Raw genomic sequence first — 15,531 nt, 5'->3', positions numbered from 1 at the left:
AAGTATATAGCCAAAGCAATTATGATTTGTTCAGTTGCAAATAGCAAAATTCCCAGCTTTTACTATTTCTCAAGACCTATAATCTAGTTATTCAGGTGTTAGACCTCTACGTGTATTTTCTGGATCTTTGTTATTTCCAATATTCTCAGAATTTGGTAACTCCATCATAATCCTAACTTTGTATTTCTGAGTAAGATATTTTCTTGCCAAATCTCCTTAGCTATCCACACCATATTTATATAAATCATGGAAATAAATCTACTTTGATTAGGACAATCAACTTGGAGATGATAGAGCTGCGTCATTTCCACTGTAGATTTCATCTAAAAGCCGTTAGTTTTAAAAATACCCTTATATGGTCATGTGTTGCTTAATGACAGGGATATCTTCTGAAAAATAGATTGTTAGGCAATTTCACCATTGTGCACACACCATAGAATGCACTTAAGCAAACATAGATGGTATAGCCTAGGCTATGTGGTATAGACCATTGATCTTAGGCTAGAAACCAGTACAATCAATATGTTAATACTGAATGTTATAGACAATTTTAACACAATAGTAAATATTTGCATATGCAAACATAGAAAATGTAGAGTAAAAATAGGGTATTATAATCATACGGAACCACTGTCGTATAGGGAGTTTGCCATTGACCAAAATGTTGTTATGTGGTACCTGACTGTCCTAGCATGAGATATGCTGGTAATAATCAGGGGCCATGTCAAAGAAAGATGGGGTAATGTTGTAACAAGTGATTCACAGAAGAAAATATATTGGTTAGTTTAGATGATGTGAGGGCAGTCAGGCTTGGACTAATGAACTGGCAGAGAGCACTTGTTAATAATCTGGTGGCAGAGGGTTTGTGAGGTGAGAGAAAGGAGATAACTCAGCTGAGCACTTACAGAGAAAAATGGAGAAGGCTGGAGTCAGCCCCTGAATTTCAGCTAAATGCATTTTGTGCCGATTCATCTAACTCAGCCCTTTGAGGTATGTTTACCAGGCACTTCTCATTCCTGAGACTTTGATGCTTACATCTAAAGAAAAGTCAGATTAATGCCCCTCCAAATATCTGTAAACAGTATTTCTAACACACAATTTTTTTTTCCTGTCATCTGACTCCAATGGTTAATACTGCAAAAGCACTTCACACACACACAGAAAAGCCTGCTGGTTTCCAAATCAGAAAGGTTTCCAAGGCAGTGGAGACCTAAATTCACAGACCGGTCCCTAGTCATTCTTGACACTTTTTAAAAATTACTCTTTCATTCTTGGAGTTAGGACACAGTAATGAATTAAAGAAGGCTGTATGTGTAAGCTTTGGGGTATTAAGGTTTACTGCAACCTGCCAATGTTGTTTTACCGAAGAGCCTTGCTTTAACATCTTACCTCCATGGTGAAAGACGTCATTAGAATTTAGAAAAGGTCTAAATAATAATTTAATTGTACATTTTAAAATAACAAAAAGTACACCTGAATTGTTTGTAACACAAAGAATAAATGCTTGAGGGACAGATATGACATTTGACATGCTCTGATTATTACACACTGCATCCCTGTATAAAAACATCTTATGTACCCCATAAATATATATACCTACTATGTACCCACAGAAATTAAAACTAAAAATTTTTTTAAAATTAGGAAGAGTGAAGAATCTAAGCAATGCAACATTTATTTTGAGAACAGACTGTGGTAATATGACCTAGGACATGAACTACCTGACAATATCAGAATAGTGATAGCTAACGTACAACTTCCAGACACATTTGTATAAAGACCTACTTGTTGGCAAGTTACACATGCCTGATTTGAGGTACCTGCATATAAGAAGAATTTAAGGGAAGGCTTAGGTACATATAGGAAAGAAGGTGGGGAGTCTGGTTGGGTCCTTGGAACAGTTACAATACTGGAATTGGAAGCAGCCAGTTTTTTTCTCTCTCCTTCTTTTCCTCTCTCTCATCTCCAGCCTCTAGCTTTCTCTGCAGAAAAGCTCATTATTTCAGATGACATTACTTCATATGGCAAAAAGTCCACGGGGTAGCTACTTTTCTGTCTTCTACCTCATACTTTACTACAGAGTGGGAATGCTGCTCCTCTTTGCCCCTATATGCCACTGTAGGGAATCCTCAAAACAATCTGCTTGGCATGATTTGGCTCAGGTGCCAGCTTCTAAACTGCACATATGAGCACCCAGATAGTTCTAAAACTAAAGATTTTCCATGCTCCAGCCCAGAGGTTTGCATTCATTTGGTTTAGTTGAGATTCATTCTATCTAATCATTAGTATTATTTCTTACTAGCTAACCAGGTTATTTCAATGAGCAGCTCTAGATCAATCAGCTGTGTCACCAGGAGTACTATGATTGCATTATTTCCCAGAATCACATAATTGGAATGAGGAGAGAAGCAGTTCCCTAAAAGGAGGAGGATTTTCTTAGAGGAGGTACTTTTAATGCACAGACAAAACACTAGCTGTTTATTTTATATGCCGAGATTAGAAATGGGGGATCATTAAAATATTATAAGAAAGTATCAGAGCAAAATATCATAGTCTCAAACTATTGAAAATAAAATGCTGTAATTGCTTACCTAGACTGTAGCTAAGTTCTTAAGAGTTAACAAAGAAAAAATAAAAAGAGTTGCAAAGAGTTCTAGGTTATTCTAGAAAAAATCAAGGTTGCAATCAAGGGCAGATTCCACTTATATACTTAACATTCTTAAAAATATATGAATAATTGGGCATATACACATTTCAGAGATCATTTAAAAAGCTGACTATTGACCACAACATGTGCGCGCACGCGCACACACACACACACACACACACACACACACAGCAGAAGCATATTTTGCCTCTTGACGTAGTCAAACAATCATAGCCTAAAGTTGTATCAACAATGTCTTCTTTAAAAAGGGGGAATAGATAAATGTTTGTGTATAAACATTATAGTAACTAATAATATTGATAATCTAGTGGCATCTAGTTCCAGAAACTCCTTTAGGCATTCAGGTGTTAATTGCTATCTTTTTTTTAACCACAATGCTGTGAAGTAGATAGTAGTATCCCATTCATTACGGAGAAAACTGAGGCTTTAATAGGTTAAGCAACTCTCTCAAGGTCATTCAGGAAGTGGCTGATTCTAGAGTCTAAAAAAGGTCTGACTTCAAACACTGTGCTTTTCACCACTTTTATTTTTATTTACTTTTGTTTTATTATTTTAAAAATCCTCTAAATTTGGTATTTCTAATTTTTTGTCTGAATTTTGCAGATTATACATTTTTTCCCAACTTTTATTGTAGATTCCAGCAGTACATACACACGTGTGTTATAAAGGTATATTGTGTGATGCTGAGGTTTGGAGTACAATCGAACCTGTAACCTGGGAAGTGAGCATAGTACTAACTAGGATGTGTTTTGGTTCTTGCCACCGTCCTTCCTTTTCCTCTCTGGTATTCCCCAGTATCTACTGTCCCTATGTTTATGCCCATGTGTATCCAATGTTTAGTTCCCACTTATAAGTGAGAACATGCACTATTTGGCTTTCTGTTTCTGCATTAGTTTGCTCAGGAAGATGGCCTCCAGCTGCATCTATGTTGCCACAAAGGAAACAATTTTATTTCTTTTAAGGTGTGTAGTACTCCATGAGAGTGTATGTACATTTTCTTTACTCAATCCACCACTGATGGGCACCTGGGTTGATTTCATGTCTTTGCTATTGTGAGTAGTGCTGTAATAAATATACAGGTGCATGTGTCTTTTTGGTAGAATGATTTATTTTTCTTTGGGTAGATGCTTAGTAATGGGATTGCTAAATCAAAAGGTGGTTCAACTCTTAGTTCTTTGAGAAATCTCCTAACTGCTCTCCACAGTGGCTGATGTAATTCACATTCCTATCCACAGTGTAAAAACATTCCCTTTTCACCACATCTCCACTAACATCTATTATTTTTTAACCTATTAACAAAAGGCATTCTAACTGGCATGAGATGGTATCTCACTGTGGTTTTAATTTGCATTTCTCTGATGATTAGTGATTATGAGCATTCTTTCATATGTTTTTTGGCTACTTGCATGTCTTCTCTTGAGAAGTGTCTGTTCATACACTGTCCACTTTTTAGTGGAGTTATTTGTATTTTTGCCTGTTTTTTTAAATTTTTTGTAGATTCTGAATATTAGACCTTTGTTGATGTATAGTTTGCAGATATTTTCTCCCATTCTGTAAGTTGATTGTTTATTTCCTTGGTAGTTTCTCTCAGTGTGCAGAAGTTCTTTAGTATAACTAGGTTCCAGTTGTTAATTTTTGTTTTTGTTGCAATTCCTTTTGAAGACTTTGCCAAAAATTCTTTGCCAAGGCCAATAATGAGAACAGTATTTCCTGGGTTGTCTTTTAGGATTTTTATAGTTTGAGGTCTTACATTTAAGCCTCAATCCATCTGAGTTAAATTTTGTATATGATAAAAGGTAAGGGGTCAATTTCATTCATCTACATATGAATATCCAGTTATCCCAGCACCATTTATTGAATAGAGAACCTTTTCCCTATTGCTTATTTTTGCCAACTTTGTCAAAGATCAGATGGCTTTAGCTGTGGCTTTACTTCTGGATTCTCTAGCCTGTTCCATTGGTCTATGTGTCTATTTTTGTACCAGTACCATGCTGTTTGGTTTTTGTAGCCTTTTAGTATAGTTTGAAGTCAGGTAATGTGATGTCCCCAGGTTTGTTCTTTTTGCTTAGGATTCCTTAGATGATTCAGGCTCTTTTTTGGTTACATATGGATTTTAGAATATTATTTTCTAATTCTGTAAAAAATAATGTTGATAATGTGATAAGAATGGTATTGAATTTGTGGCCAGGTGTGGTGGCTCAAGTCTGTAATCCTAGTACTTTGGGAGGCTGAGTCAGGTGGATCACGATGTCAGGAGTTCAAGACCAGCATGGCCAATGTGGTGAAACCTCATCTCTGCTAAAAATACAAAAGTTAGCAGGGTATGTTGACGGGTGCCTGTAATCCCAGCTATTTGGGAGCCAGAGGCAGAAGAATTGCTTAAACCCAGGAGGCGGAGGTTGCAGTTGGCTGAAATTAGGCCACTGCGCTCCAGCCTGGGAGACAGAGTGAGACTCAAAAGAAAACAGGAATAGTATGGAATTTGTAAACCACTTTGGTCAGTATGGCCATTTCAATGGTACTGATTTTTCCAACTGATGAGGATGGAATGCTTTTCCATTTGTTTGTGTCATCTCTGATTTCTTTCATCAGTGTTTTCATTTCTCTTTGTAGAGATCTTTCCCCTTTTTGGTTAGATGTATTCCTAGGTTTTTTAATCTTCTTGTGGCAAATCTAAATAGGATTACATTGTTTATTTGGCACTTAGCTTGATCGTTATTGTTGTATATAAGTGGTACTGACTTTTATACATTGATTTTACATCCCAAAACTTTACTGAAGTTCTTCATCAGTTGTAGAAGTCTATTGGTGGAGTATTTAGGGTTTTCCTAAGTAGAGAATGATAGTATTTTATACTCTCATAGAGCATGGGGTATGCCTAGTTTTCTATTCTCTCAGTAAAGCAAGACACTTTGACTTCCTATTTAGATGTCTTTTATTTATTTCTCTTGCTTGATTCCTTTGACTAGGACTTCATACCAGGTTCTAAGAGTGATGAGAATGGCCATCCTTGTCTTGTTCCAGATCTCAATGGGAATGCTTCCAGCTTTGCCCATTTCATATGTTGGCTATAGGATTTTCATAGATGGCTCTTATTATTTTGAGGTATGTTACTTTGATGCCTAGTTGGTTCAAATTTTTTATCACGAAGGATGTTGAATTTTGTCCAAAGCTTTTTCTGAATCTACTGAGACTAAAACAAAATATGGATTTTGTTTTTAATTCTATTTATGTAATTAATCATATTTATTGATTTGTATATATGGAGCCAACCTTACATGCCAGAAATAAAGCCTATTTGTTTGTAATTAATTAAATTTTGGATGTGCTGTTGGATTCAGTTTGCTAGTATTTTGTTGAGAATTTTTGTACCTGTGTTCATATCAGGGGCGTTGGCTTGGAGTTTTCTTTTTTGCTATGTATCTGCCAAATTTGGGTATAAGGATGATGCTGGCTTTGTAGAATGCGTTAGGAAGAGGTCCCTCTTCCTTGATATTTTGGAACAGTTTCAGTAAGACCAGTTTCAATAAGACTAGTTTTTGTTTTGTTTTGTTTTGTTTATCCTTTTAGACATTTGGTAGAATTTGGTTGTAAATCCATCTGGTGCAGAGCTCTTTATTTTTTCTTGGTTGGTAGGTGTTTGTTGTTGTTATTGTTTTGTTTTTACTGATTCAGTTTTAGAACTCATTACTGGGCTATGTAGGGTTTCAACTTCTTCTTGGTTCAAACTTAGGAGGTTGTATGTCCAGGAATTTATCCATTTTCTCTAGATTTTCTAGCTTCTGTGCATAGAGGTAATCACAATAGTCTCTGAGGACCTTTTGTATTTCTGTGGGATCAGTTGTGACATTGTCTCTGCCATTTCTGATTGTGCTTATTTGGGTCTTCTTTTTTTTTCTGTTATTCTGGCTAGTTGTCTATAAATCTTGTTTATCCTTTAAAAGAAACAACTAATGGTTTTGCTGATCTTTGTATATGTTTTCTGTTATCTTTGAGGTTAGCTAGTTCTTGTTTTTCTAGATCCCCTAGGTGTAATGTTGGATTGTTAATGTGAGATCTTTCCTCTTTCTAATTTCTTGATATAGGCATTTAATGCTATAAACTTTCCTCTTAACAGTGCTTTTGCTGCATCCTAGAGATTTTAGTATGTCACATCTCTGTTTTCATTAATTTCAAAGAATTTTTGATTTCTGCCTTAATGTTTTTGTTCACCCAAAAGTCATTCAGGACATAGGCGTAGGCAAGGACTTCATGGCTAAAACACCAAAAGCAATGGTAACAGAAGCCAAAATAGACAAATGGGATCCAATTAAACTAAAGAGTTTCTGCACAGCAAAAGAAACTATCATTAGAGTGAACAGGCAACCTCCAGAATGGGAGAAAATTTTTTCAATCTACCCATCTGACAAAGGGCTAATATCCAATATCCAGAATCTACAAAGAACTTAAACAAATCTGCAAGAAAAAAACAAACAACCTCATCAAAAAGTGGACGAAGGATACAAACAGACACTGTACTCCAGTCTAGGCAATAGAATGGGACGCTGTTTTTAAAAAATTGGTTCTTTCTTAAAATGGCTCTGTCATCTTTCAACTCTTGGATAGTATTACTGGCTTCCTTGGATTTCTCCTGAATTTTGTTGTGTTTCCTTGAGTCATCCGAACTCTGAATTCTATGTCTGTCATTTCAGCCATTTCGGTCTTGTTAGGGACTACTGTTGGGAACTGCTGCACTTATTTGGAGGTTTCCAGCTTCATCCCTATCCCTGCAAAGGACATGAACTAATTTCTTTATGGCTCATAGTATTCCATGGCGTATATGCACCACATTTTCTTTATCCAGTCTATCACTGATGGGCATTTGGGTTGGTTCCAAGTCTTTGCTATTGTGAACAGTGCTGCAATAAACATTCACATGCATGTGTATTTATAATAGAATTATTTATAATCCTTTGGGCATATACCCAGTTATGGGATTGCTGGGTCAAATGGTATTTCTTGAGAAATTGCCATACTGTCTTCCACAATGGTTGAACTAATTAACACTCCCACCAACAGTGTAAAAGTGTTCCTACTTCTCCACATCCTTTCCAGCATATTTTTAATGATCTCCTGACTTTTTAATGATCACCATTCTAACTGGCATGAGATGGTATCTCATTGTTTTGATTTGCATTTCTCTAATGACCAGTGATTCATATGTTTGTTGGCTGTATAAATGTCTCCTTTGGAGAAATGTATTTGGAGGTAAGGAGATAATCTGAATTTTTGAATTGCCAGAGTTCATGTACTGATTCTTTCTCATCTGAGAGGCCTGTATTCCTTTATTTGATATTGCTATCACTTGGTCAAGGCTTTTTGATTTTATTTATTTTTTTTTTTGAGACAAAGTCCTGCTCTGTCACCCAGGCTGGAGTGCAGTGGTATGGCCTCAGTTCACTGCAGCCTCTGCCTACTGGGTTTAAGTGATTCTCAAGCCTCATCCTTCCAAGCAGCTAGGATTACAGGCACCCACCAACCTGCCAGCTAATTTTTGTATTTTTAATAGAGACAGGGGTTTCACCATGTTGGCCAGTGTGGTCTCAAACTACTGACCTCAAGTGATCCACCCACCTTGGCTTCCCAAAGTGCTGGGAATACAGGCATGAGCCATTGCACCCGACCTGTGTTTATATTCTTTATTTCTTTTAGATTTGAATTGTGGTATGTGTTGAGTATAGTTGTTTGGATTAATTTCTGGATGTTTTTAGAGCATTGAGGCTCTTCATTTATGACTAGATTTCTGCATTGGGTTTCATTAGCAATGTATGGTTTTCCTTAGGTCCTATTCTGGCCCTGGAACTTGTCAACTCTGTGCAGTGTTCCCAGATTTCTCCCTCTTCTACTTTGGTTTCTACATCACCTCTCTATCAACTTTCAATGTTTTATTTCAAAAGATCTGTTTGAAGTGTAAAGATTTGCTCAATATTTTGTTTTCTTTTAGTGCAAGAGGTGCTCCCACCTACATTTAGTCAGCCACCTTGTCCCCTGTGTTACTTTAAGTTGACACTATCAGTGCTGTCTGTGAACTCCAAAGCCTGCTGAGCTAAAGGGTCTGCCCTGGGGGTGCACACCCGATGCCAGGTGCAGGTGAGTGGACAGATGTCTTGGGTGTGGGGCCACTGGTAGTCAAGGTCCAGCAGCTACTGTTTTTATAAGCTTACTTTTATTACAAAATTATTACAATACCTTTAACCAAAGCCAATAAAACTGTCAAATTCACACATATTATATAAATATATTTCTATAAATACAAGTAGTTCTGAGTGACTGCACATGAAGATATGAACTAGGGCTCTGAGAGATAAATGAGGTTGGCAAGATGAAGAGGGCATCCATGGTTGCCTCAGATAAGATACCAATAAGATAAGAGTTTAAACCTTATCCTAAAGACGATAAAGAGCCTTTAGAGAAATTTTAGGATAAAAACGACTTAACCATTTTTATGTTTTAAAGACATCACTTTGAATGCAATATTGCATATACATAGGATTTGGGAAAGAATGCAGGTATGCCATTTAAGATAATTAATGGCTAAATTCTGCCAATGTTGATGGAGAAGAGAATAGTTTAAAAGAATATTGGAATCATAGGAGAATGTACCTGGTGTTTTGTCGGATGGGAAAATGCAAAAGAGAAGGGAGAATTCAAAGATGCCTAGAGTATAATTCTGCAAATTCCTTTTACCATCGCAATCTGAGCCTTTTAGCCATAGACACCTTTGATATCTCAAGACTTCCTGACACCCTGGATTCTAATGACATTAGTAAGTGTAGTTAAGTAAAGTCTGCCTTTGTGTACTCTGAGTAATTTATCCATTTTCCACGCATGAAATTAACGGCTTATGTGCCCCCAACTCAATTTGTATTAAGAGTAGTTAGTTGACCAAGCATGGAGAATAGATTTATGATGCTTCTACGACCCTCATCAGCATGCATGATTACAGTTTTGCAAAGATGCTAAAATGACTCTCATATTCTTTCACTCTCATATTCCTTCACCCTCACTGAAGTAAAAAACACTTGGAGTGCTTTCCCAGCAGCTTCAGGATGTACAGCCATGTGGTACTATTTGAATGTTTTGTCTGACAAGTTAAGGATTCTTTTTGCAACTAGTCAAAAAATTCAAAGATCTGAACTACTTCCTCAAATGTAAATTATTGACTTTTGTTAGTCATTATTTCACCTGTGCCAAAACAAAATGATTTATAGGACAAAGAAAAATGACTGATTCATTGCATCATGCAAATTCCTATAGAAGAAGCAAGTTTAGGATATACGGCATGTAATATGGGAATTTAAAAAATAGTGTTAGTGAACGGCCAGGTAAGAAGAGACCCATTAAAGTTGTCTAATAGTGGCCTCTTCAGTTCATCCGGATATCAAAATAATTAGAAAATCATTAGATATCTAACTTATTTAGACCAAATTCTTTTAGCTCACATTGTTGATCTTTATGAAAATTCCTAATTTCAAATAGAATTAAGGATCTGTTACTTCAAATAATACAAAGCTTTTGAGTTTCTAAATTTCTAATTTTTTCTAGGTTTCTTTAGCTATTTTTTTTTTTTTTTTTTTTTTTTTTTTTTTAGCTGACCAGCCTACCAGGTCTTTTATGCAGTTCAGCATACATAGTGACACCAAGGTAAGACAAATGAAGATCCAGTTTGGGTGCCTCCATCTCCCTCCCCTGGATCCTGATCCAGTGACTGTCAAAGCCAGAAAGAACTGGGATAGGGTGCTTGATCATGGCGAAGGCTGTTGTGGTTCGCCCGGCAGAGATGGGAAAGGGGGAAGGTTTCACTTCTTCACAATTTGAATGACATCCTCATCCTCCAACGTATGGTCTTTACCCACTTTCTGAGGATTGTGTTTCACAGAGAGACCCCAGACCAGAGCATATTTAAATTCTTTGATAAGATTTTTGTGAATCTTCATGCAGAAATCCTCCACTGTGGTCCTGGAGTAAGGAAGCACCACTGGGGATATGTAATCTGGTAACTGGCCTTTGGGTTTGGTGTAAATTCTCACTAGTTTCAGATAGTCCCAGATCTTTTCCAATAGGTCATCAAAATTCCAACAGTGATGGGCAGAGATGAATACACAGTGAGGCACCTTATAGATGATATCCAATTCCTCAATGGAGATTTGGTCAATCTTATTTAACACATAGATACAGGGGATATAAACTCTGTTTCCTTCCACCACATCAATGAGGTCACAGCTGTAGCATCACTACGTAGAGTCACATCAGCATTATGAATCTTGTATTTGGCCAGAATGCTTTTCACAGTTTCAGCATTCAGCTCACTCTGGGGGCAAGTAGCTGTGAGATTAATGCCTCCCTTGTCCTTTTTCTTAAAGCCAATGTTGGGGGGTTTGCTGTTCAAGCGAATGCCAAAGCCTTCCAGTTCATTTTCAATTATCTTCTTATGTCCCAAGGGTTTCAGGACATCCAAAACAATCAGGATCAAGTTACAGGTTCGGGCCACTGCAATGACTTGATGACCTCTACCTTTCCCATCCTTGGCACTTTCAATGATACCTGGGAGATCCAGGAGCTGGATCTTGGCACCTTTGTATCTGATGACACCAGGCATGGTGGTCAGAGTAGTGAATTCAATAGGCTGCTACCTCAGAATACACCCCTGCCAGGTTACTAAGCAGTGTTGACTTCCCCACAGATGGAAAACCAACAAATCCAATTCGAGCATCACCTGTCTTGGCCACATCAAAACCTTCTCCTGGACCTCCACCACCACCACCCTTTGGAGTAATGAGTTCTCGACGAAGCTTAGCAAGACGAGCCTTAAGCAGCCCTAGGTGGTGTGCTGTGGCCTTGTTCTTTTGAGTCCGAGCCATCTCAGCTTCTATCTCTGCGATCTTAGCTAAGGTGCTGCTCATCCTGGCGAGTACCCTGTGGCCTCCACACTGACTGTCTCTCTTCACACACCCGCGGGCAAACTGCCACCGGCACCAGGCGCTACTCTCTTTAGCTATTTTTAATAGTAGTGACATGAATAAAAAAACAGGCAGGGTTCAAGCAGGTATTTGATAGAATTTCAGTTTTTACATAGTCTTATAGTTTAATAATTTTGGTAATAGATAAATTTCTTAACTGAACTGCAAAGTTTATGTATGTGAAATTATCAGTGTATATTTTAAGTATGTTTAAAATATATGCAAATATAAATATTCAATACAGAGATACTACCCAAGCATGTGTGTATTTAGACATAAATGAATATATTTATATAATGTTTGTGAATTTTTATTGAGCATGTTAACATTTGCATGGGCTCGTTAATGTTTGCACCTGCCACTCCCTATCTGAGAGGCCTTCCTCCACTCCTCTTTTAAAAATTTTTATTTTTTAGAGACAAGGTCTCATTCTATTGTCCAGACTGGAGGTGCAGTGGCACAATCATAGTTCTCTGCAGCTTTAAACTACTGGGCTCAAATGATCCCGCTGCCTCAGCCTCCTGAGTAGCTGGAATCTGAAGCATTAGCTATTATGCCTGGTTTCCACTCCCTTTTACATGGTTTGCTCCCTCTCATCTCTCTATAAGCCAGCTCAGGTATGATGCCTCAAAAAATTACTTCATGCTGATCACATATTGAGAGCAATCTACTCATTTTCATAGTTTTTGCCTACTTACTTCTGTGTCCTCGACCAGGCTGTAAAATTCTATAAAACTGGGTAGAAATGGTAAAATCAATGATCTGAGGTTTCAATGGGTTTTTAAAGTTACATTGAGAGGGTACTAGAATAAATAATACAAACAGAAGGGAGGAAGTGTTGAGAGATGATGTTGCTTGACATAGGGGCTTTGGAGATGGGGCAGTTAATGGCAGTAACACAGTTCAGAGTATGGTCAGGAACCCCAAGGCAGGAAGTCAGGGAGGTAAGCGGACATGCTGAAGATCAGGAAACATGTAAGATCAGAATCCGGACTAGAAACCACAGTTGTCTGACTCCTACTAAATGTTCTCTCTCATACCAAGGGTAGATTCTATTTTTTGTCCTCTAACACCAGGGCAACTAAATAGTGTTCTGTTCAAGATGGTGATGTTTATTGGATGAGGAAAAGGGAGAAGGCTCAGCTTCACGGGCAAGAGACCTGTTCAGCTGCATTGAGTCCTATGTTTAGAAAGGCCCCACATTTTCATTTTGTACTTCACTCTGTAAATCATATAGCTTGTTCTAGAGAGAAACTTAATGAGTTAGGAGAAATGTGTTGTTCTTTTGTCTCATTTGAGCTGAATTTCCATAAGCCTTTCTTTTCTCCAGTCAGCATACAATTATCAGGTCTATAATGGAAGTTTTAAAGAATCCATCTGTGAAACACTTAAGTTTCAATGTAAATTTTTGTTTAAAACCACTTGCACTTGATAAAATCAGCCTGAAGATAAGAAATCCTCTGACTCAGGAAAGTGAATAATTAGCAAACTAAAAAAAAAAGAAATAAAGTGCAGGTTTAGAATCTTATGCTTGAATGATGGCTTATTGAAAACATCTGCATTTTTATTACTTATACCAAATGTGATATGCTTTTGTTATAGATTTATGGAATAAATGTAAGCAAGAGGGAGAAATTAAAAATTACCCCCAAATCCTTAACAGGAGTCAGCTACCAAAATGTATAACATTTTGGTGTATATCCTTCCAGGCTCTATGAGTGTATTTATGTATATATATTACATTACATAGCTTTGTGTCTATTGGATATTTTGAATGCAATTTTTAAAGTTAAATTTTAATTTAATAATCAACTCTAGGTAGACTTTGTATCTTTGTAATTCAATATTTTTCTAAAGTACTATTTCAATATTTAATACAATTTCTATTATATGAACATATAATACTTAAACATTTATTCTTTTATTATTAAATACCTTTTTCAATCTTCACTATTATAAACCATGCCAATATGAACATTCTTTGTGTATTTGTCCATTCCTGTGAGTACAATTGCTGGGTCAGAAAGTGTATTCATTTTAAAGGCTTTTAATCTGTGTTTCCAAATTGCTCTTTTAGGGTTGCATTGCTTTTCAGGACCTCTCACTGACACTGGATATTCATATTCCTTTTAGGTTTTTACCAGTTGGAAAGGCAAAAACTGTTTGCTCTCAGTGTCTTCCTTTGTTCTTAGTGAGGTTGAACAGGTTTTCAGGTGTTTAATCTTTTTCTTTTTTGGTGAATGTTCTGTTAATGCCTTTTGGTCACTTTTTTCTACATAGTCTTTGGCCTTTCTCTTATTGTTCTGTAAAATATCTAAATATATTGGGATTGTGTTGCACAGTTTCCATAATTTGTCAAAGAAGTTTTCCAGGGCCCTATCAACATATTTGCAGAGCTCTATGGGATTGCTGTGTTTTTTCCTATGGGAGTAGTTTTACAATGCACCACTTGTTTTTTTTTAACTAAATAAGAAATGCAAATGGTAACTATAATTATGATGACAGTATTGATATTACAAAAATGAGAACATCTTATAACATATCTAAATAATGTACAGACCAAACACTAAGAATAAAACCATCAAGAACAAAGTACTATACAAGCTCTTCAAACATTTCACTTTCCCATTCATTTCTCCTAATCCTGGAAGTTAAATTTACATACAGAACATTCTGTTATTTGATCTTCTGTCTCAATGCTTTCTACTGTAAGCATTTCATTAATATTCTCATTGTGAGTCCTTTGGGAAACTTCCAGGTTACAAAACACAATTGTACAATTTCACAAGATAACCCATTAAGATGTAGAATAGAATGTGAAATGTAAGATTGGTGCTTTGGAATTTAAAAATTTTTTTCTTACCCTCTCCAGAGTAATTTCTTCAAATTCATATTCGATTTCTGTCCCATTGACCTGTAAATAGGGAAAAAAAGTAAGAGAACTATTAAGTATATGTTGAGGAGGAGACAGCTGCATTTTAAATAATGCTTGGGGCTTAAATTTTCATTCTAGCTATAAATAACCACATTTTCTTGATATTTCTGATTGTGCATTTTCATTCAAATAAAATATTTTCCAAGCAATTCTAAAATGTATGAATAAGATGCTATAAAAATAATCAAAAGTAATCAAAGATGATTGCTTCCCTTAGAATTCTGTGATTTTCTTGTGGGGAGGTGTAATAATACAAGATACATATTGTGAGTTTACAAAGAGCATATCATGGAAGGGTAATTTTACGATTTTACGATTATGAGGAAAGTAATTTTCTCATTTTTTTAAATTTTATGTTTGAACATTAAAATATGGCCTTAAAAAATCAATGATAATGGCAGCACAACAGTGTCTCTTTTTTGAGTAGTAAAATGCATGAAAATGACTGCATCATCTAAGAATACCTTTTCTTTAGTGACTCAAGCTCTGGCAATTCATCCCCATCATCCTTTTATTATCTTTATTGGAAAGCCCTGGACCATATAACCATACCTATGTACCTCAGTAGCAGTAAGAAAAGAGCAAAGTAACACACATTTTGAAATTCCTATTGACAAACTGTTTCAATCATCCAACCAATCCTTGTATTGATTTGAATTTACAGAGAGAAATACATTTTAAATACAACCAGGCACCTTAGATTTCCACAAACGTGCACAGAAGGTATATGAAAAGTTGTTTCAAAATAATCTAACAGGCAGGAGTGATGGCTCACATCTGTAATCCCAGCAGATTGGGAGGCCAAGTCAGGGAGATCACCTGAGGTCAGGAGTTTGAGACCAGCCTGATCAACATGGAGAAACCCTCTCTCTACTAAAAATACAAAATTAGATGGGTGTGGTGGTGCATGCCTGTTATCCTAGCTCCTC

General features: G+C 36.5%; 1 protein-coding gene and 1 pseudogene across 48 annotated transcripts in view; both read right to left on the bottom strand.

Moving 5' to 3' along the window:
- DLG2 (discs large MAGUK scaffold protein 2) overlaps positions 1 to 15,531 on the bottom strand; it is a 2,299,762-nt gene that overhangs the window by 698,094 nt on the left and 1,586,137 nt on the right. For all 47 annotated transcript variants that reach the window (XM_078340083.1, XM_078340084.1, XM_054241373.2 and 44 more), the window contains one exon: positions 14,531 to 14,581. In XM_078340083.1, the coding sequence (XP_078196209.1) occupies positions 14,531 to 14,581 (51 nt within the window). The remainder of the gene's footprint in view (positions 1 to 14,530; positions 14,582 to 15,531) is intronic.
- On the bottom strand, positions 6,579 to 11,675 carry LOC144578084 (developmentally-regulated GTP-binding protein 1 pseudogene; annotated as a pseudogene). Its single transcript, XR_013523191.1, has one exon. The product of XR_013523191.1 is annotated as a developmentally-regulated GTP-binding protein 1 pseudogene (transcript).

The sequence above is a fragment of the Callithrix jacchus genome, chromosome 10 (genome assembly GCF_049354715.1).
Source record: "Callithrix jacchus isolate 240 chromosome 10, calJac240_pri, whole genome shotgun sequence".
Taxonomy (NCBI): domain Eukaryota; kingdom Metazoa; phylum Chordata; class Mammalia; order Primates; family Cebidae; genus Callithrix; species Callithrix jacchus.
This window is presented reverse-complemented; position numbering and strand designations above follow the sequence as displayed.